The sequence below is a fragment of the Grammomys surdaster genome, unplaced genomic scaffold, assembly GCF_004785775.1.
Source record: "Grammomys surdaster isolate TR1022 unplaced genomic scaffold, NIH_TR_1.0 125574, whole genome shotgun sequence".
Taxonomy (NCBI): domain Eukaryota; kingdom Metazoa; phylum Chordata; class Mammalia; order Rodentia; family Muridae; genus Grammomys; species Grammomys surdaster.
In genome coordinates this window covers 139406-160923 of record NW_021620421.1, presented here as the reverse complement: position 1 = coordinate 160923, position 21518 = coordinate 139406, and the positions used below count along the sequence as shown (strand labels likewise).

The following is a 21518-nucleotide window of genomic DNA, read 5'->3' as shown; positions in this document are numbered from 1 at the left end:
AGGCACTTTCTTTAGCAAGGTGCCACCTCCTAAAGGTTCCTTAACTTTCCCACCACCATTACCACCAGATAGAGACCAAGTATTCAAACATGAACACACCCAAGCAACAACAGGTTTCTTTTTAATACCCTTTTCCTGTGTACTATGGTCTGGTCATGAGCTTATAAAGATTATAAAAGGCCTTTCTTGCAAGGTCTCTTACTTATGGGCCTCTGGGGAACCATGATGGGTGTTGTATCTAGGACTTTGCCTTGCTCAGTTGACCATAGTGATTCAGAATCTTTTTTTTTTTTTAATTATGTAGGCTGGTGAGTTGGCTCAACAGATAAAGGTTTCCAACAAACCTGATGACTTGTGATTGATCCTGGGAACTAACATGATAGAAAGAAAGCTGCCTTCAATGGGTTGGAGTCTGATTTTCACAAGTGAGCCATGATACATGTGTTCAGACAAAGAGAGACAGAGAGAATGATACACACATATAGGAACAATTTAACTAAGCGTAATACAAGTTTTTAAAATGTCTATGTAGTGTGTATATGTGCACACTGATGTGTGGGGTTTCTGAGTAGAAGTATGAGACAGTGCACGTGTGTATGTGTGAAGGTCAGAGGGCAGTCTCTGGTGCTAGTCCTCATCTTCCACCTTGGCTGGGACAGGGTATTTGTTGAATATATCAGGCTTACTGGCCACAAGCTTCTGGGGATTCTCCTGACTCTGCTTCCTAGTTTTGGGTAGGAATGTTGGGCTTATACTACTGTATCTGGCTTTACATGATTCTGGTGATATGAACTCTGGTCTTCATGATTGCTAAGTAAGGACTTTATTCAGCAAGTTACTTCCCAGCTTCCAGAGTCAACAAGTTAGAAACAACTCCAGAGGTTGAAGGCAGAAGTTTGAAAATTTTTATCAACAACTTTCATGGATCACAATTCTCTGATTAGTAGCTACTGTAAAAAAACAACACTGTGGCTGCAGATGGTTCATTCAAAGAAGTAGCATAGGATTTAGAGCACATAGGATTTCTACAGCAGTACAGGGAAATAAAGGCTTCTGGGAGCTTGCATCTTCTTCTTATCCATATCTTCCTGAATCCCATCTGTAGTTTGACTACTCTCCAAGAGGCATTCATAGACCACAGGATGAGTCATTAGTTCCCTTGGCAGCAACTGAGAGCTACTTAGGGCCTAAGCAGACCTGTCCATCTTGCTGGCCTGGCCACATGTAGGGCTGCCTTGGCAGAAGCGTGCTAGCAGGCAGATACTCATACCACTTCAAAGACCTGCCCCTCCAGGTGCCGTAGGTGGCCTTTGTGATGCTCACGCTTTATCGATGTTTATTTTTGCGAGGCACCCAGCTGCTGTGGTGATATTTATATCAATAAGTGCTCCGCTCATCTGCCAGTTTCAGGGGATGCTTGCCAGCTGTGTAGAGCAGCCAACCTTGGGGTACTTCTGAGCCTGATGTTTTTACATTTAGAGACTTGATTTTCAAAGGCTGTGCCAACATCTGGGGCTAAAAGATCGATCATTCACCAAGGACTATTCTTTAAAAGAGTAAGCTAGAGTCAGCAACCTTGATATTATAGGTCCCAAAGTAAGCTTTTTCACAATTCTCATTCTGTTCCCAAGCTTCAATTTTGAAAAAAAAAAAAAAAGGGGGGGTGTTGGATTAACAAAAAGAGAGAGAGCAAATAGACCTTTATCCTTCGGCTGGAGATTGAACCCAGAGCTTTCCAGATGCTGGTCACTTGTTCTGCCATTGAACTACAACTTTAAGAAGTGCAAATAGGCTTTTATAGGTTCCACCTTGTTCGCACTTTATAAAGGTAAGTTACCTTACTTGTCCAAACAGTAGAGCAGATGGTGATAATGTCTGATTCTAGAACTTTCTAGAACTCTCTTTTAGGGGGATTTACCTTATTTTCAACTGTTATCTCTCTCCTCAACCCTTAGTTCTTTAGGACCTGGATTTTGACATCATCCTTTACCTCCTATCTTTAACCAGACAGCATGTTTTGTCTTCCTACCTTTGGGATACATGTATACTCCATATTACTAGCCAGCTCAAGCCACCATCATCTGTGCCTGACTGTTCTTATTGCCACTCAATGTATTTTCTGCTTTTGTTATGAAAAACCATCATCACCTCCCTCCCTCCATTTTCAACACAGCAGACAAAGGGATACTTTTACAAGTCAAATCATGTCACTCTCCTGCCAAGTTTTTCTGTGTCTCCCTATCCTTTGCAGAGTGAAGTCTCAAGTTCTCCCTGTGGTGACTAAGGTCACCCATGGCACATAACCCTGTTACACTTCTCATATCACCACTGACTCTCGCTATCTCACCATGCTCTGGCCTCAAATTACTCTGCTGTTTTTGAGAGCATCAGGTATTTTCCTACCACACTGCCTGGATACACTGTTCCCTGGGAGGAACATGTGGCTTGCTCTCTGGCCTCCTTCAACTCTGGGTTCACATATTCTCAGGACCTTCCTTGACTATCCTAGTACATCTGTGCCCCAATGCAGTTTTAAAATATTCATTTATGCTTCCTTGTCATCGGGTCTCAATATATGATTGAATTCCTTATAGAGCATTTGTTGTTTATGGTTAGTCTCTCCCCTTTAGAATAGAAAGAGCACGGGAGTCAGGAATATTCTCATTTCACCTTGTCTGTGTTGTTCACTGATACATTCCAAGAACCTAGAATAGCTTCCAGCAAATAGCAGTAGCAGATGCTCCACAAATATGGGTTGTGTGAATAGAGGAAACCTCTTCTGGATAGCTCTCATGGGCACGTTCCAACACATACTCATTTTACGCCCCTTCTACTCTGCTCTTGCCTGTGTTCATCCCTCCCATCTTCCTGCATTTCCATTTTGGCCAGGTGCTTCCTGGATGTCTGATCACCCAGACAAGCCACCTGCCACCATCTGTGACTTCTCGTCCACATTCATGTGCAGCTGTGCCCTGAACTGTGGACTTCACACTGGAAATGATTTCCCATCTAGCCCCAGGTCTCCTTCAAGCTGCTTCCTCTGTTCAGATCTCCCACCTCTCAGTCTCTGAACGTAAGTCACATCTTTTTCCAGTCTCTGATCTCTATGTCTGTGCTCTCTGGTCCTAGATTCCACTTTCTAACACAAGTTAGAAATCTTAGGACCACCCCCATGGATAGCAAAGGCTGTCTAATTATCCTGGAGCCTCTGGGCTGGATACTGCAGAGGGACTCAAGTGGCTGACTAACTAGCCAAGGGCTATGAAGAATAGATGAGAGACAGTGTGGGTGGTGCTCTGGGTCCCCACCTCCTGCTTTAACATGCTCAGACTCTGGGTGCTTACTTCTGCTTCATTCACTGGGTTTGCATGAAATTTTCAGTGGTGGAAAGGATCCTATCACTTAAAGAACAACAGTCTACTTTTATCAGTGCTTTAGTTCAAGACCCAGGCTCCTACACCAGGAACCTCTCTGCTGACTGAGCCCTGTTGTCTTGTTTCAGTCTTACCTCATTCTTTCCCTCTAGATAAGCCCCAGCATGTTGGAACCGAAGCTGGCTACAAACAAGCATCTGTATGTCCATCTGCCTTGCCTTTACCTCTGTTGTTCTATGAAGAAGCCCTTTCCCAGCCATTCATACCCTGTCCGACCAGATCACCCTTCCCTGTTCCCTTCAAGGTCCAAATCACCTTCCTTTTGAATTCTTTCCTCACCCACTGGATAGAATTAATTGCTCCCTGCTCTAGGTCAGCATGGCACTTCATTGCTGACCTCTATTATAGCATAGCCACAAGAGCCTGGGATAACTTGCCCATCTGTCTCTGTAGTAAGACTGGCAGCTCCTGGAAGGCTGAGAGTATAGCTCAATTCCATTTAGAAAAAAATTATTCCCACCCAAGGCCAGTGCAAGGCCAGCATTCACACAAGAGTATACCTAATGACTCTGGGTTTCCTTCAAGGCACAGAAAAGACAGCATGGCAAAAATCTGAAAGGCCACCTTCATCTCTTCTACCCCACATAATGTATCCAGAGGCTGTCCCAAGAGAGTGTCCAATGTCCTAGGTGTGGGGAAGTATAGGCACACGATGGCAGGAGCTAAAAGACTGAGAGGGGCTAAGACATAAAGTCGAGGCTTGGCTAGGTAGTCAGGAGCAAATAGTCCTAGGTTTAGATTTCAGGTTCTGCTGGCAGAGGCTACATGGCGAGGAGCCTTTGGGGCTGGTGATGTTCAGTGTTGTGTGTGGGATCTTGGTTTTCTGATCTCTGTATGATTTAGAATAAGGCTTTATCCAGTGCCTAAGGCTTAAACAGCAGGGTCTTGTCCTTGGTGTACTTAGAAAAAGCCCATAGTCAAGGGGATGAGTTTATGGGAGTCATTGGTGAAGGATTCAGTGGGAGACTCCTTGACTCTGCAGGCAGAAGAATAGTTATGCTCTGGTATTCACAGTCTGACAATGCTCATCAGTGGGCCATCGTAGAGTGTCCTTGCAAGTCTATAGCATACCGATCATAACCCACAGGGGCCCACCTTTAGCAGTCCCACAGCCCCCCACCCCTTCCTACCTGAGCAGTGTCCATCTCATTCAGCATCACCACAGACGAACAATTATAATCAAACACCAGCCTCCAGAAGTCTGCCACAGTGTTGGGTAGAGGGTGCTGGGTGACCACAAAGGCGGCAGGCTGCTTGTGGCTCTGACAAAAGAATGACACAGGTTTAGTCAAATATATGCCCATCAGTGATATTCTGATCATGATGAGGCCGGGATGGCTGCCAGAGGCCCTGAGCCTGCCAAACAGATTTCACACAGCACCTGCCTGCTCTGTTATCTCTCGGTGCCCTGGCGGCAAAGGGGACCTTCCCATAATGAACACATTCTCCTCCAAACTAAGACATTTCATTAGGAAAGTGTCACAAGGATGGGGATTATCCAAATAAATTATTTATGTCTCAGAGCTCAGCAAATCATCATTATAATATGAAATGGAAAATCCTGGATGCAGGTTTACTGTACTTCTGGCCCAAATACCTCTTGTCATATCAGAGATCCCACAAGTTCCTGTGCCTATGATGCCGAGGACAGGACCAATGGCTCCAGAGAGGCATCAGATTACAGGAATCACTCCTGTCTCTGGGACAGATTGAGAGCTGAGCTAGCTTGGCCAGAGATGACATTGTGTCCTTTAGCCCACGAAGCAGAAGAGGCAGCCAGGCATCAGAGTCATGTGGACCTGAGAGTCAAACCCAGAGTCAAACCTCGGAAGATATGACTCACCCATGTGCTCACTCATCTAGTGCTGTCCCCCCCCCCCCCCCGTTTGTTATCCATTCTAATTTTTAAATATCACTGTAGGGAGTCAGGCACTAAATGCTGGTAAATCTGGATGGTTTCAAAGCTCTTTTTCTGGAAAACGAAACAAATCTAGAGGGATGGTTGTCATATGATGTATGTGGTATGTAAATTAAAAACAAACAAACAACACTTGGCAATTAGGGCTAAAGAGATTGCTCAGTGGTTCAGAGCACTTGCTGCTCTTCCAGAGGACCTGAATTTGGCACCCAGCACGCGGTCAGGCAGCTCACAACTATTTGTACTCCAGTTTGATGGGATGTGATGCCTCTGGGCTCTAGAGGCACCACACTCGTATATGTGAGCATATCCACTTGCAGGTACATACACACCTATACATAATCAAAGCTAATAAAAATAAATCTTAAAAAACCAAAAACAAGCCAATCAATCAATCAATCAATCAATCAAACAAACAAACAAATAAACAAAACAAGTAAGCAAGTTGACTGCAGGGTAGAAACATTCCCGACATAGGTTTTCCTCCTCAGCATCAGCAGTGTGTCTAGGTGGCACACACTAGACACAATCACAACCTAGCATGGGTAAATACATTAATTTCATATTAGAATCAATGACAACACAGCATTATTAAATATATTAATTTGCTCTTGTGTTATAGACAGAGACACTGAAGCCCAGAGGGTGGGGAGGGGGAGTCCAGTGTAAGCTTCAGAACTTCATTTGGACCCCATGTGACATACTACCCCAGGGGTAGATATTTGGAAAGATTGAGTAGTGTCTCCACTTTATTGGTAGCTTGTGAGGTCTGAAAATCAGCCATTGTTTCAACATATTTTCAAGGTAGCTGGTCTAGGTCGGAGTCAGAGATGCTGTACTAGAAGGAAACAGGGAGAGAAGAAGGACAGAGACTCAGAAATACCATGGCAAGGCCTTGTAGACATATTTACTATGTCTACACTAGGTATTCCTGCTTCCCAGGGCCTTCTCTTGGTCAGTGGATGGTCTAACAAGGGGTAATGGGGGACAGACCCTTTAAATGTCTCAAAGCTCTAAGGTTATGTTAGCATGGCTTTTCAGACATTTCTAAAACAAAAAACAAAAAAACCCACCACCACCACCACCAACAACAACAACAACAAAAAACAGGCTAAGGCTATTGAAATGGCCCAGTGGTTAAGAACAGTGGCTGCTTTCCCAGAGGACCTGAGTCTAATTCCCAGCATCCACATGGAGGTTCACAAGGCATACACACACTTCTTCTGGTCTCTGCAGGACAGACAAAACATTTGTATACATAAAATAAAACTAAGTTAAATTAAAAACCCAGGCTTTCAAGACAGAGGCATGGGGCTTGGGTCTTTGGTGCCACCATCTCAAAGCCAGTTGGTTTTGAACAAGTAATAAAAATACGCTGACCCTCAGTAAATCTCAAAAAAAAAAAAAAATGGGGAGAGTAATATTCCAGTGCCGACGAGACAACTCAAGTCCAGAGCCCAACATGCAGAGAATGTTAGTTTTCTTTGCTTTCCCTGTCTCTGTGATAAATGCTCTATTAGACCAGCACGGCTGACAAAGTCTTATCTGAAAATATGTTCAAGATCTGCGCTCCTGCCGGGTTTCAGGGATCAGCCAGCAATCCATTTCATGGATAACATCATCCTTTACCAAGGGAAACATTAAAAATTAACCCAGAGGACTTCATATTTTTCTGCTAGAGGCAAAGCTGCTATGGTTACCAGATAATGCACAGACTGAACTGGAATACAGATAAGGATTTTTTTTAATATAAGAAAGGCAAAGGCCTCAGTGATGACTCACGAGAGAAATGCCCTGTGGACAAAGAGAAGACAATCAGAATCAGAGCTTGGCATAAGGCATTTGACTCCAGGCAGCATCTAACCTGCAAAGCAGAGGCTAGGAACTTCCTTGATTCTTGCTTAGATGAAGAAAGCAGAGAGAGGATGATAGGAGGATGGGGGATAATGATAGGGGTGGCTTTGAGAGAGAGACAGAGATTGGGGGGACAGAGACATAAGAACATAAACAGAGACAGAGACACAAAGACAGATTCAGAGAGAAAGAGATAAGCAGACAGACTCACAGGAGAAAGAAGACAGAGACAGAGAAATGCACAGAGAGAGAGACAGACACACAGAGACACTCACATACACACATACACATACACACAGAGAAATACACAGAGACAGAGATAGACAAAGACAGACTCAGAGAGAGATACGCAGAGACAGACACACAGAGACAGATAGAGATAGCATACACACACACACACACATACACACACATACACACAGACAAACACACACACACACACACACACACACACACACACACACACACACACAGAGGTGGAGAGGGAGAGCTTAGAAGGCCTTGCGCTAATACCAGAAGTCTTTCTTCCTCTTTGAGCAATTCTAACTACTTAACATGATCCAGACACAACTCTCAGCTTCTACACTCAGCTAGGAAAATGTAAGCACCTGTGAGCTGAAGCCAGGACAGGCTTTTTAAGAGCTTAGTTGGGAATTGACCTTGGATTATTTCTTTGTTTCCAAAACTTAGAACACACAGAACAATCAGAGGTCAGAGAAGTAATGGTCTTGATCCAGGAAGTGAATACTCTATTGTCTGTAAGTGAGATAGTTGGACCACTGCATGAGCAGGATGACCATGACCTCACAGTGGGGAAAGGTGAGGAGAACCTGGAATTGCTCATCCCCAATCAGGCAATAGTGCTCTTGGTCTTGAGCCTTAGAAGCCAAGATGGTCATATGAGTCTTAGTGGATCAAACAAACAGGGGAGGGATAATTGATGAATTCAAGAGTGGAATCTAGGAGCTTTGCCATCAGCTCTCTGGAACAGCCTGAGCACATCTTCCTCAGTATCTTAGTCTCTCCTGCTGCATGGAATGCCCTTGGTTTACACTGCTGCAAGCATCTGCAGACCCCGAAGGTGCAATTGTGATAGCCAGAAAATGCCCAAAGACACAGGGGCAAGGCAAATGAGGCAGAGGCATGGAACACTGGGGCAGAACATTTCCTTAATTTCAAACCACAGTAGGGAACAGTTCCCTTCTGGGGCATGCTACTGAGGAAGCTGTTAGAATCAAGGTGGCCAGTTGGGCTCTGGATTCAGCCATCTTCATGTTAGGAAAGCAGTTTTTCTGTAATGGCTCCCAAAGGGCTTCCTGCCAGGGCTCAGCTTACATCCATCAGTGCTGCATTGATGTAGTTGCTGGATTCTCCATCTACTGAGATGAGGAAGGGTAGGCAGCGGTCCAGAGGCAGGACATCCATGCTCCGATTCTTGTCATGGTTCCGGGGTAAGAGCCCAATGCTGCAGTCCTCAGGCCGCACACGAGGTGTCACTATGTTGAGTGTCTGTGGGGTACAAAGGTGAGTAGAAGAGACTGTATCTAAGGGAACTGACACCTCAGTTTATCTTATCTTCCCTCCAAGCTTGGCTCTGCCACCTCTTTCCCTAAACCGATGCTTCTCCCATGGCAGTGATATTCCATTATTTCCTGCTTGCTGCTATAGGACTTCTGGGCTAAGAGTCTTTGCCAGGAGCCTTTGCAACACCTTCAAGATGCCAAGGCTGCAGGGGCAGCATGCCCAAACACAGGCTAAGCCACAGGCTGACAACACCTGCCAACCATTTGAACTGTTGTTCAACTGTGCTAGCACAGCATTAAGGGAGGGCCAGCCAGAAGGGCATATGGTGGGGAATGGGTTGGAGAATTTCTAATGAATGTTAAACACCACTTGAAATGCCCTGGAAGGAAGGAAGGAAGTGATTTACCAGGACTCTTCTCAGTGTTAACATGGAAAGACTATAGACAGATGCTAGGATGTACTGCTCAAGGTGATAAGGGGCCTTGTGGGGCAAACTAGAAGGTCTACAAAATTGCAAGGCTTGTGCTCTGTAGAGTAAGTCTTACAAAGTTAGGGACCAGATCTGTACCAGCCAATAGACTAGATCCTATGTGGAATGTCCAGGGTTGTGTGCCTTCTATTGCTCTGACACTTGGCATGCTGTCCCTGCCCTGAGACAATAAAGATTACTTGTTTAAAGGAGTCCTAAAATATCAGCCTGACTGGACTAGTATGAGCCGGGGATTTACTTGCTTCCTTCTGCCCAGTTCAAACTACACCATTGGCCAGACTTGTCATGGTCTTGGCCATAGGATGAAGGGCTGTGCTCTAGCTTTTCAGTCAGTGCTATGCCCAGGACTTTAGTGTCTTCTATTCATTCATTCATTCATTCATTCATTCATTCATTCATTCATTTTTCCATCCATTCATATTCAGGCCTCTCAACCCAAAGCTGCAGTTTTGAACATCCTGGCTCCAAAAGTGTGGATCTGTGATATCTGAGCCATGCTCTAAGAGATGGTTTAAGGCTTAACATGCATACAGAGATCCTGTTAAATTGCAGATTGTAATTCAGTAGGTTTGGGTGGGGCCCAAGAGTCTTCATTTCCAACAAAATCCTGAGTCCATGGAATGGAATTTGTGGAGAAAACACTGAGGCTACAGTCCCTCCAGATTCAAAGAAGCATGAAATTCACACCAGCTTATAAACTTCTGTCCATTCCACAACATCAACAAGAATTAACTAAGACCTCGGTTCAATAGCATAATCACAGCGGAAAAACAAATGTCAGCCATCATTGAGTGATTGGTTAATAGTTGCTAATGACTATGCAATCTGATGGTGTGAAAAGCTTTCCACAGCTGCTGGGCACTGCAGATACACACACACACACACACACACACACACACACACACACACTAGCACATACCAAACTCATCAAGAAAAGCTCATAATATGTACTTCAAGTTGCAAGTTGCCTGGATCATTACTACAGATTGAAAACACACACACACACGTTTCCTTCTGCACCCTGCCCCATAATCTGCTATCCCAGCTCCCAGCAGGGCATATGAGGAGGTATCTGGGAATCAGTGTCCCTATGAAAAAACACACGCACCTTGTGAAACTGTAAGGAAACAGCCACTCACAAACCTCAGTCGTGTCTGAGCTCTCCCCAGATACTAGATTTGCTGTTAGCTTGCTTTTGGGCTTCAGTGCTTTCAGAGATGTGAAAAGCAAATATCTGATAAGTAAGTTACCCAGGCTGTGGGAATTTGTTAGGACAACTCAGAGCAACCAAGTCCCTGAACATCGGCTTTGTCCATACCTGAAACTCATCTTTGATCTGACTGGAGTTGGTCTGTGGGTCCAGCCTGCTGATGTTGTAGTAGAGAGAGCGGAACTCACACACAGGGATGGCCGTATTGCCGCAGAGGCATGCTTCCAGGATGGCATCATGCACAAACACGTACTGCTCCTGCAAGGTCAAGGGGAGGGGAAGAAGGCTTCAGTGAGAACAGTTGCCTGTGAACATTTATCCACATTGAATGAATCTTGCAGCAACAAAGAAAGACATGATTTATACTGCAGAATCCTTAGTCTTTATCCTGTAACCCAAAGGTCTAAGTCACCAGTGTTTTACAGTGATTGAGCTGGACAGTGTATTTCTCCCTAGTACAGGACGGGACAGCAGAGTCACTGATAAGGATGAGAAATGTGAACACATGCCATCACAGGTGCTTCAGGGGTTCCACTCACATCATCAGCACTCATTCCAAAGATGCTAGCTGCAAAAACCCTGCTCTTCTCTGCTTGGGGCTTTCTTCCTACTTCCCAGAGTGTACTTAGTCTTATGCTTAGGACAAACAAAAAATGACAGGTGGAGAGTTGGGGGTAAAACCCCAAGGTTCTTCTTTTCTTCTATGGGACAGTTTAGAGAAATGTGGTCCACACTGTCTCTCAGGGGTTACCAGCAGGATTGGGTTTCAGATGTTACAGCACAATAAACTACACTTAGTTTGTTTCTGTCCTATCCCACTTTACACTCAACAACTACAGTGTCTTGGGTTTGCCTTCAAAGAGACAGCTTGTGCTGAAAGGTGCATCTCAGGGTCTGATCCTAAAATCTGTGCCCCATCCTCTCCATCCTGCTTCTCGGGACCCACTTTTCTCTTCTGATGAAATTCTTCTTCTTTACTATATCTCCATGTTTTCTTCTTTCCATTAAGCATTTTTTAAATCTACCAAGCATATGTTCATTATCAATTCTAGGTCTTTAGTGTGTTTGCTGGGAGGCTTTTATTTTGACAAAAATTTGGCCCCTTTAAATAAAGTGGTTTTCATTGGGATGTATCATGATGCATTTATATTTAAATGTTTCCCTGCCTGACATTGAGGGCCATGTTTTTGACTCTACCTAAAGCAACTGCCTTCTGTAGGCATGGGATTGAGCACAGACAGCACGGTTATCTTGGTTCTAGTGAGAAAGACCTGAGAATTAGCCTATGGGCTCTCTCAGAGCCTGCAGTAGATTCTAGTATGATGGAACTTTCAATGAGCATCTGCAGGGACTGTTGTACCTAAAACCCTGGTAAGTCCCTTTGCAGGGTTGATATTGGTGCAGCTCCCATGGGTTCTAGATCTGCTAGGATATCTACAGCCTTAACTATAACCAAAAGATTGACTTGCTGTGGAACAGCAACCCAAGTTATGCAGGAGTAGGATAGACAGAAAACTTGAATAACAAGAGAGAGGGGTTCAGAACAAAGAGCATGGGTCTTAGGGTTTATCGAAGTGAAGTCTTAGGTATATAATTTCTCAATGTCCTAGTTACTGATAGAATGGAGATATGAGCAGGAGATACATCATGGGCTGTGGAGAACAGGGAAAGTATCCTAGATACAAAGAATGCATACTCCTTGGTGCATTGTTGGTGACAATTCAGATAGTTTTAGTTGTATTATCCTCAGGCATCAGGCTCTCCAGCTAGACAGAAAGAAACCTGGGTGTCTGCCTTTCTTTGAAGGCAAGGATTATGTATGTCTTTCTAGGATGCCTCAGCCTTTAGCTCAAGCCAATGTTCTCAAGAACTTTGGGCTGGAGCGATGGCTCAGTAGTTAAGAGAACTTGCTACTCTTGCAGAAGACCAGGGTTTGGGTCCCAACACCTACATGGTGGGTCATAACCATGGTAACTCCAGCTCTAGGAGATCCAACAGGACCTTCTGACCTCTGGGAGCATCAGCCAAACATGTGGTACACTTACATACATGCAGACAAAACACTTAGATACATAAAATGAAACAAATAAATGTAAAATATCACTATGCTGATTAAGCCATTTCTATTAAGGTCTGTCTGAGTTCTTGGCATAAAGCAGGCATTCCATAAGTATCAATACTTCCTCTCCCTCTCCATCCCCTCACTCAAGGCTCAAATACCATCTCTAACAACTGTCATTCAGTCTTACTTGGATTACCATAGAGATAGATAATTCAATGGTTAATGCTTCCACAAGTTCCTGTACCACAGACTGCCAGCATTGTTCTGGACATCTTACCATAGCGAGCTACATAGGCAACCTGTACCAATAGGTGTACAGGCATATCTCTTTGTGCAGGACTTCTCCATAATGAACCTCTGTCCCACTATGCTTCTCCTTGGTCAAGATTCTAAGTAACTAGCTGGCTCAGGGCCCCAGGACTAACCTCTGTTTGCACTAGGTTGACCCTCTGTGCCCGGAGCTCACGCACACAGTTGAAGATGTCCACAACCCCTTCATTCTCAGCCATGTCGAGCATGGTGTCAATGGCAATGAAGCAGCCAGTCCTCCCGGCTCCAGCACTGGAAGAGAAGTTGGGTGGGATCTTGGGATGCGATGGATTATGATAAGGCCCCTACCATTTAGCCCTATCTCAAAAGTCTTGCTGAAAGGCAGTGTGTTGCAGAAGTCAGATGGAATGGTTGGGACCCTAATATTTCTGTGCTATGCTGAACAAGTGATCACATTTTCCTTTATTAGATGGGAGAGTGATGCTTACTATTGGAGGCTGTTTTCAGGATTTATTTTGTTGTATGTGTATAGCAAATGCTTATGCAGTACTTTTTGTACAACACATTGTTGTACAAGTGCTTTCCAAAATTGGTTTTGGACTTTCCAAAAGGTGATAGGCAAATTTCTTATCCCATCTCACTGAAACTGAGGCATACAGAACTTGTAGCCTGAGGTCAAAGAGTGGCAAATGAGAGAGCTGAGAGTTCTCTGAGGTAATCTAGAATATCTGCTACCTTTCTTAATAAGATGTGTAGTGTGTCTGGCATACTGGAGCCTTCCTAGTAAACATATCTTGTCCTCTCTCCCTTCTTTTTATTCTCTCTGTCTCTGTTTCTCTGTCTCTGTCTGTTTCTCTCTCTCTTTCTCTCTGTGTCTCTCTGTGTGTCTGTCTCTGTCTCTGTCTCTGTCTCTGTCTCTGTCTCTCTCTCTCTCTCTCTCTCTCTCTCTCTCTCTCTCTCTCTCATATCAAGAAATGGGTTGATGGATACAGAGAGTGAGACAGAGACCAGAGAGCTCTGAGCTGTGTCAAAGGCAGAGAATAGATCTGAAATCTCCAATTCAAGGCCCTGCAGTTGACCCATTTGTGATGGCTTCCTCAGGGTCATGAATCAGACACATCATCATACTAGAGCAGCTAATAGCCTTGATGGGGGCATCAAGCACCAGGTTCCCCAATAGAGAATCAGTTTCTCATTACTGACAAGCTTTAACAGGAGAATCTCAGTCAAGACACAGAACAGCAAGAGGATTCCACAAAACTACCAGGAACACAATAGATCTTCCCAGATTGTTTCTCGGCTCTAAAACAATACAGCAGAATCACAGAATGCTGGTCTGTACTGTGCACAGTTTTGGAAGGGAAAAACAGGACAGATTGTGAAGGAATCCCACACTGATGGTAGTTTCACACTTTACTTACCCTGTGGAAACAAATGTCTTTGTCTAACAATGTGGAAATCAGTGAGATGCTAAAGTAACACCGGCCATGAAGCAATGGCCATCTGGGGTCTGCATCAATGGTGGTCTGGAAACCAGACCCCTTGGAAGCAGTCCTCATTTGTGATAAATTGCCATAGTTCAAACTGAGTCCAGTCTGACTTAATCTTGCCTGGAAATACCTGTCCCCATGCAACTCCGGAACCTTCAAAAAGAATTGAACAGAACTGGATCTGGAGATTGGAAAGGGATCTCTATCTCTGTCTCTATCTCTATAGATAGATAGATGTAGAGATAGATAGATAGATAGATAGATAGATAGATAGATAGATAGATAGATAGATACATAGATAGATACATAGATAGATGGATGGATTGATAGTCACTCATTCATCTGTTTCCCAAAGCCTCATCCTCAATATATTTCATGGGAATGAACTGGTATCACTGGATTTGAATCTTGGCTCCAATTCCAGTATCAGTGAATAAGGTGCCTGGTGTTAGTGAGCTTCAGCTCCTGCCTCCTGGGAGAGGTTTTGAAAAGTCTGAACTTTGTGTGTGTGTGTGCATGCACACTCATGTGCGTATGTATTTTGTTTTCTGTTTGTTTTTCTAGAATAAACTGGTAGTTAAACACATGGAGTTTGAGATTCCGAGATTAAATCTTGGCTCTGTTACATACTAGCTGTGTGACCTTGGGCAAATGACTTCATCTCGTTGGGTTTCACTATTCTCATTCATAAAATGAAACAGGCCATATACCTCTTAGCATTAATAGTACAGCATATGTAAATTACATTAAATTTCATTTTAGAAGCATATTGCATGTAAATTGCTTAGTTTTGTGCCTGGCTACTTATAGTCCACGAATATTTATCGGGCATCCATGATGCTCTGGATGCCGTGATTAAGAGTAGGGATAGGAAGATTACTAAAAGACACTTACTGTCCTAAAGTATTTGTTATGCTTTGTCTGGGGTGTAGGATGATGGTAAGAGTCTGGGAGAGTGGCTTGGAATCCTTTCAGGTACTTAGTGTGCATTAGCCAAACCATAACAGCCCCAGGAGAAGGTACCACTCTGCTTAAATACTTTACAGTGGCTTGCTATGGAGATACAGGCACAGACCACCACACCCAGGACTGCAAGTGGCAGAGGGTCTCATGACTACTTGCCATTGTCGCCCTACCTCTAGCCCTTCTGATCTCTGGCTGCTGTTGGGAGCTAGGTACCCAGCTTAGATGCTCACGGATCTTCTGCTCTTTGCAATGAGAGAGAGGCAAAGCAGAGAATCCATGCCAGATGCTCACAGTGCAGAGGTTTCGGCTAAACTCAGTTTTTACCTGTGACGTGTGGTTGGTTTTGTATCTACAGCTGTGGAGAACACAGAGGGATGCTATACGAGGGAGGGGCTGGCTCTGAGACATTCGCAGAGTCTCCTCTGGCCTCTTGACTGACACAGACATTGCCAAGAAGGATGAGATGGCTGAGTCATACAAGGTGAGAGGAGACATGCTGAGCCCAAGGTCATACCGAAATGGAGGGATAGTGGGAAGGAGCGGGACACAGACTCTGTGGCCTTCAGGTCTGGACATCTACCTTCTTCCCATTCCAGATGCCCTTGACACGATACTTCATCTCCATTTTGGAGGATCCAATGACACTTATGTTCAAAGTGACTTTCTAGGTCAAAGCTAAAAATTTCCTGTCTCAGTAATAAGGGGAACCTGATGCTGGCCACTTGCTCTCTATTAAGGGCCCTGCAGGCCTGGAACTGATTTTTAAAAATAATAAGAGTGAAGAGACACATGCTTATACCAAGGCGTCCCATGTCAAGTTGCTGCTAGGAAGCCCCAGAGAACGTGTTGACAATATCAGCTTTGACATTTTCCAGCTCTCTCTATCATCTCTGTGCCTCAGTTTCCCTATTGTAAAGTGGGAGTGATAAGAATATTACTCACCTATCAAGGTTGGATGTAAAGTGAAGTGATATGGGCAGATATACATGGCAGGCATATCAGGTGCTGCTAAGCCCCGTTGTGTCCCTTGGGGTAACAACCATAACAGTAACTTAACCACTACTGTTGTTGCTGAACCTCAGGATCCAGGTCTCCTCAGAAGGTGGCAAGGCTCTGGGCCATAGGAGGAGGAGGAGTCTTAAAGCCAAAAAACCAAGGCCCTGAGACAAGACAGTATCACTCTCACCCATAGAGCAAATCCACAGAGGTCCTGTTGGTTGAAGGATGGGGCTGTAGATTTGACTCACCTGCAATGGACCACTATAGGCCCGGCTTCTGGGGGGTTGAGGAACTTGACCTGGCGGACAAAGCCCAGAAGGCCAGTGGCATAGCAGGGAACACCATGGTCAGGCCAGCTGGTGAAGTGGAAGAGGCGAAGCTCCCGGATCTCATGGTAGCCTTTCTGAGGAGAGAATGGGCCTCTGTTCCTTCACCTGCTTCCTTCATTACTCTCCCAGAGTGATGTGGTGCGGGGGGGGGGGGGGGGGGGGGGAGGAGGCCTTTGCTGGGTGGATGAGGCCCTTGCTGGGGGGATGGGTGTTAATTCACAGTAACTCTGCTCAGCTACTTTCAGAAAATGTGAAACCAGTAATTTCTTGGAGAACGTCTTAAAAATAAATTAACATATTTATGTATTTTTATGTGTATGAGTATTTTGCTTGCATGTTTTCAGTAGGCATTCAGAGCATTTCCTAGCTACAGCTAGGATACAGCTATCTTATTTGTTTTCTCAAGTGAGGCAATCCTCACCAAGGGTCATCTTTTCCTGGACATGTGCTAGTCCCTTTCAAGAAGTGATTTAAGCCACAGTGCCTGGCCCTGGAACAGCTCATGACCTCTCTGAGTAAGGAAGACTTCTATATGAATAGATCTACTAGGTCAGTGGTTCTCAAGCTTCCTAATGCTACAACCCTTTAATACAGCTCCTCATGTTGAGGTGACCCTCAACCATAAGGTTATTTCCATTGCTTCTTCATAACTGTAATTTTGCTACTGTTATATATTTTAATGTAAATATTTGATATTTCTGATGGTATTACACAGGTTGAGGACCACTGTACTAAAGTATAGGAAGGAATTCTCTAACATGATTGGAGATGAGGAGAAATCAGAGAAGTCTTCTTAGAAGAGGCATCTTTGACTAAAATCTGGGAAAGAAATACTGAAAATCACAGCTGGCGTTTACTAAGTACCAGTGATGTCCCAGTCACCCCTTTGACCACATCTATGCATTTATTAATTTAATCCTCAAGTCAGCCATACTATTATTACCTCAGTGTTATAGACAAGGGATGTGAAGCTAAACAAGGTTTAGAATGTGTCAGACAGTAAGGGGATGGTTGACACACTGACCATAAGGCTCCACTGCCTGCATGCCTCATTATTACGAGGCTGCTGTATGTATGAGCCTCCCTACCTCCCCGAGGACACAGAGGGGCAGCATGCATGAGATCCCTATGACAGACTAAAGAGAGCACTGTACACAGTCACAAAAAAGCCAAGTCGGGGCTGGAGAGATGTAGAAGGCAGCCTAGGAGGATCACAGGACTGGAGTGTGGGGCATGGGAGGTGTTGAAGCCTGAAGTCCTGGAACCCCACTCAAAGCCCTGACTATCTCAAGGGACCTAGGATATCAAGGCCCCCAGTGGGTGTTCTGTGGATGATAGATTCAGGGTATGTGCTGGTGTTCAGCCAGTCTTGGTTCTTGGGTTGTTATATCATCTTCAGCTCCTGTGTGTCTTGTTGGAGACAGCCTCATGATCCCCTTCTTCAGAGGACAGCCCTCAGCCGGACCTGTATCCCATCCTTGGGTTGGTTGGGGATAGTTAGCCTTCTCCATCTGATACAAAGGTGGAGGTATTAGCTGCTTTAATAGCCCAGTGTGCCTAGAATGGAGGGCTCTCCCAGGATGTGGCCCTCCAGTGCTAAACCAGCCTGTTTTGTGGAGTCAGGCTGGAGCAGCATGCCTATGAAGGTCCTGACTCCCTCAGGCCCTTCTCCTGCAAGGCCCCTCTCCATACACAACTCATTCAAATTCCTGTTGATATGGACTTTGATTTCAGGAAACCCAAACCAAGATTGAACAAGATGAGAGGCAGAGAAAGGCTACGAGGGAGGGGACAAAAGCCAGATTGAATCAGGGATATAGGAGGAGAGGCAGAACCGCTCCAACACTGGCTTGTGCCCTCCTGACCTGTATTTTGCTGTCACTGGTGGAACTGTGCTTACTCCAGGAGTAGAAGCCACTGCTACTTGCAATTCTTGGGTTTCCAGTACAGGAACTAATATTGTGCCAAAGCTTTTGATAGAGTTTGCTGACCACCTATCCATATACCACGGAGAAGCCGATGGTATTACTCCTCAGAGATTCATGAGGTCTTGTAAGTGAAATTTCCTTATAGTATTTCCTTTAGGATTGTTTAAGAGAGGAAAAATAAACCCCACAAAACAAGAAAAGATCCTACTTCCTCATCACGCCTTGCAGGCTGTAATTTCTCTCTATTGGGGTCTGGGCTAGGAATACCATGACCATAGTCAGCAGGAGCACACATGTATAGGCCAGCATCTCTCAACTTAGACACTCCTGGATGTGACATGTGATTGGATAATTCCTTATCATGTGTATTGTGGATTATTTAGCTGCACTACTGGCCACCACCCACTAGATGTCAGTAACAAAATACCCCCTGTCAAGCTATAGTGTTCCCACATGTCCAGATAGCGACAGATACCAACCAGAGGACCAAATCACCCCTGGTTTGTGATCAGTCCTAGGCTAGATTCCCAGCCTTGGAAATGCTGGCGTCGTTTTGCCCTCCACACTACATGTTTTTGACCTTTGGCCAAGGCTACTATTCCTCCCACCCTTTCCTTGACTGGAGCCTAATTTTCTCTATGAATTACTTTGGCTTTAGGGGTACATAATGGGGTACATTTAAATTTCTTGTGCCCCTGTAGATTTCTGCCTTCATCCTTTGGTACCTTATAGCTTCCATAAGAACGTATCATATCCTTATTCCGTTATGTTGTCTGTTGACGTTTGTCTGTCTCTCTAGTTGAGGAGTCCATTACAAAGTCTATTGTGCTGACTGTTGTATCTCACCAGCTGGGCACAAATGAGACCCTTGCTCTATACTGTCTGAATGAATAGAACAAACCAACTGGCTTAAAAGAGGGACTTCCCAAGAAAAGGGAAACTTACCTTCTGGACTGTGAAGGTGCGGATGACATATTCTGCCAGGGGCTCTGTTTCTATTAGGGTGACTTTAATGTCTCCATAGACCTCTGTGTCATCCGGCCAGTATCGGACACACTTCACCTGTGGCCGAGTGAAAGACAGGGAGAGGATAGGAGAGGGCAGAAGATGAGAAGCCACCTCCTTTGGTTTTTCCCATCCAAATAAACCCAAGGGTGATTTTGGAGGCATTCCAGCCCATGGGGCACTCAGTGGTCAGGGATCAGCAAATTGTGCAGGGCCTAACTCACTGCCAGAGTCATTGGGGCCATTATAATAATAGCACTATCTTCTCTTAGAGCTCCTTGTAATTTTCCAGTGCCTTGCTATACTAAGCCATCTGAAAGAACTAGGTAGGATGGGAGGTTTATCATCTCCACTTAGCAGATGAATAATACTACTGGAGATTGGTGACTTGTTCGTTTCCTGCTGTGTCAGCTTGGAGCTGCTGAGCATTATCATCTGAGCAAGGTTGAGAAATTCAAGTGGGGAAACAGCAAGGAGGGAGAAGCAGAAGCGATCAGGAGAGGGTCCTTATGAAGATGTGGTCCCTGGGGGCTGGAAGGAGAAAGGCTCTTCGTTGGGGAAGAGACAGACAATCCTGAGCTCAAAGGGAAGATGTACCACTACTCTCTGCCCCAGCGGTAGGTATCTATGCTAATAGCAAGCCCTTCCCATGTTTGACTCTTGAGTTCCACAGAGAGAAAAAGAAATCGTAGTTTCCCCCTTAAAATAACAAAAGCGTTATTACCATTCCGGGGGACGCAGCACGGCCTAGCGTGGCAGTTCCCAGAGTGTGTTCCGCTGGGTGCTAATAGGTGTTAGGTAAACAAAACAGAAATAAAACAAAACAAAACAACAACAAAAAAACAAAACAAGAAACAAAACAAAACAAAAAGAGTTTTTTTTGTGGTCAAATGAGTTTGGGAAATGCTGTTTCTACAAAGTTAAACAAGCTACTTTGGTAAAAGATGACTTAGTTCCTCAAAGGTGCTAATGTTATTAATAAGTATCTTAGGACTCTCCAACGGGGCAGAGGACACAGCATTTCCCAAGCGTATTTAACCATGGAACCCTCTGCTCACTCATCATCCTGGAGGCTAGCATCCCTGGGAACCCACTTCTGGGGGAACGCTCAGTGCGCAACAGGGTTTGGAGGAAAATGGACATTGCTGGATTCTGAGACCTTGGAGCTAAGTACCTTCTAGAAAAAGCCTCAGACTCCTACAGCTAATGAGAGGAGATACTTACCTTGCTTAGCATTGCCTATTAAATGTTCTATGACTTATTTGAGTGTATGATGTTAATTATATGTCACCACAACCTTAGAAAATATGTTCCCCCACATTTTACAGGTGGTGATTTAAACATGAGGAAGCTGAGAATATTGTTCAAAGTCAACAGCTGGCAAGGAATGGAGTGAGGAGCAAACCCAGACTGACTCACAACCAGGAACACTGCCTTGTGCAATTGCTGTGCCATAAATATAATGGTGTGTGTGTGTGTGTGTGTGTGTGTGTGTATGTTGGCCACTAGGAGTTCCATTATGAAACTGCTCTTTCTCCCAAGTTGCCTGATTTCTGTTCAGTCCAGCACCAGAAAAATTCATATTCATTTTAAAATGTGGAATGTGTTGTGTGCCAGGCTGGAATGCTCAAATCCTGGGCAGCTGCTGTTATTCACTAGAGCCGCAGCCTGAGACTTATTCCCTGGGGAAACAGCTGAACAGTCGAAACAGCTGGAAGTAGGGGACAGTCTGAACTGTGGGGGACAGTATGCATAATGGGGGACAGTCTCAACAGTGGGGACAGTCTCAACAGTGGGGACTGTCTGAATAATGGGGGATAGTCTGAACCATGGAGGACAGTCTGAACAGTAGGGGACAGTTTGAACAGTGGGGAATAGTCTGAACAGTGGGGGACAGTCTGAACAGTGGGGGACAGTCTGAACAGTGAGGGACAGTTTGAACAGTGGGGAACAGTCTGAACAGTGGGGAACAATCTGAACAGTGGGGAACAATCTGAACAGTGGGGGACAGTCTGAACAGTGAGGGACAGTCTGAATAG

At 44.8% G+C, this 21518-nt stretch overlaps 1 protein-coding gene across 1 annotated transcript in view; it reads right to left on the bottom strand.

Annotated features, from left to right (window-relative positions):
• The window catches only part of LOC114638329 (receptor-type tyrosine-protein phosphatase T), a gene marked incomplete at its 5' end in the record, with an annotated part of 162875 nt that overhangs the window by 14551 nt on the left and 126806 nt on the right, over positions 1-21518 (bottom strand). Inside the window, 6 exons of the mRNA XM_028786753.1 lie at positions 4565-4696; positions 8542-8715; positions 10539-10688; positions 12918-13053; positions 16466-16620; positions 19420-19536. Coding sequence (XP_028642586.1) covers positions 4565-4696; positions 8542-8715; positions 10539-10688; positions 12918-13053; positions 16466-16620; positions 19420-19536 — 864 coding nt within the window. The remainder of the gene's footprint in view (positions 1-4564; positions 4697-8541; positions 8716-10538; positions 10689-12917; positions 13054-16465; positions 16621-19419; positions 19537-21518) is intronic.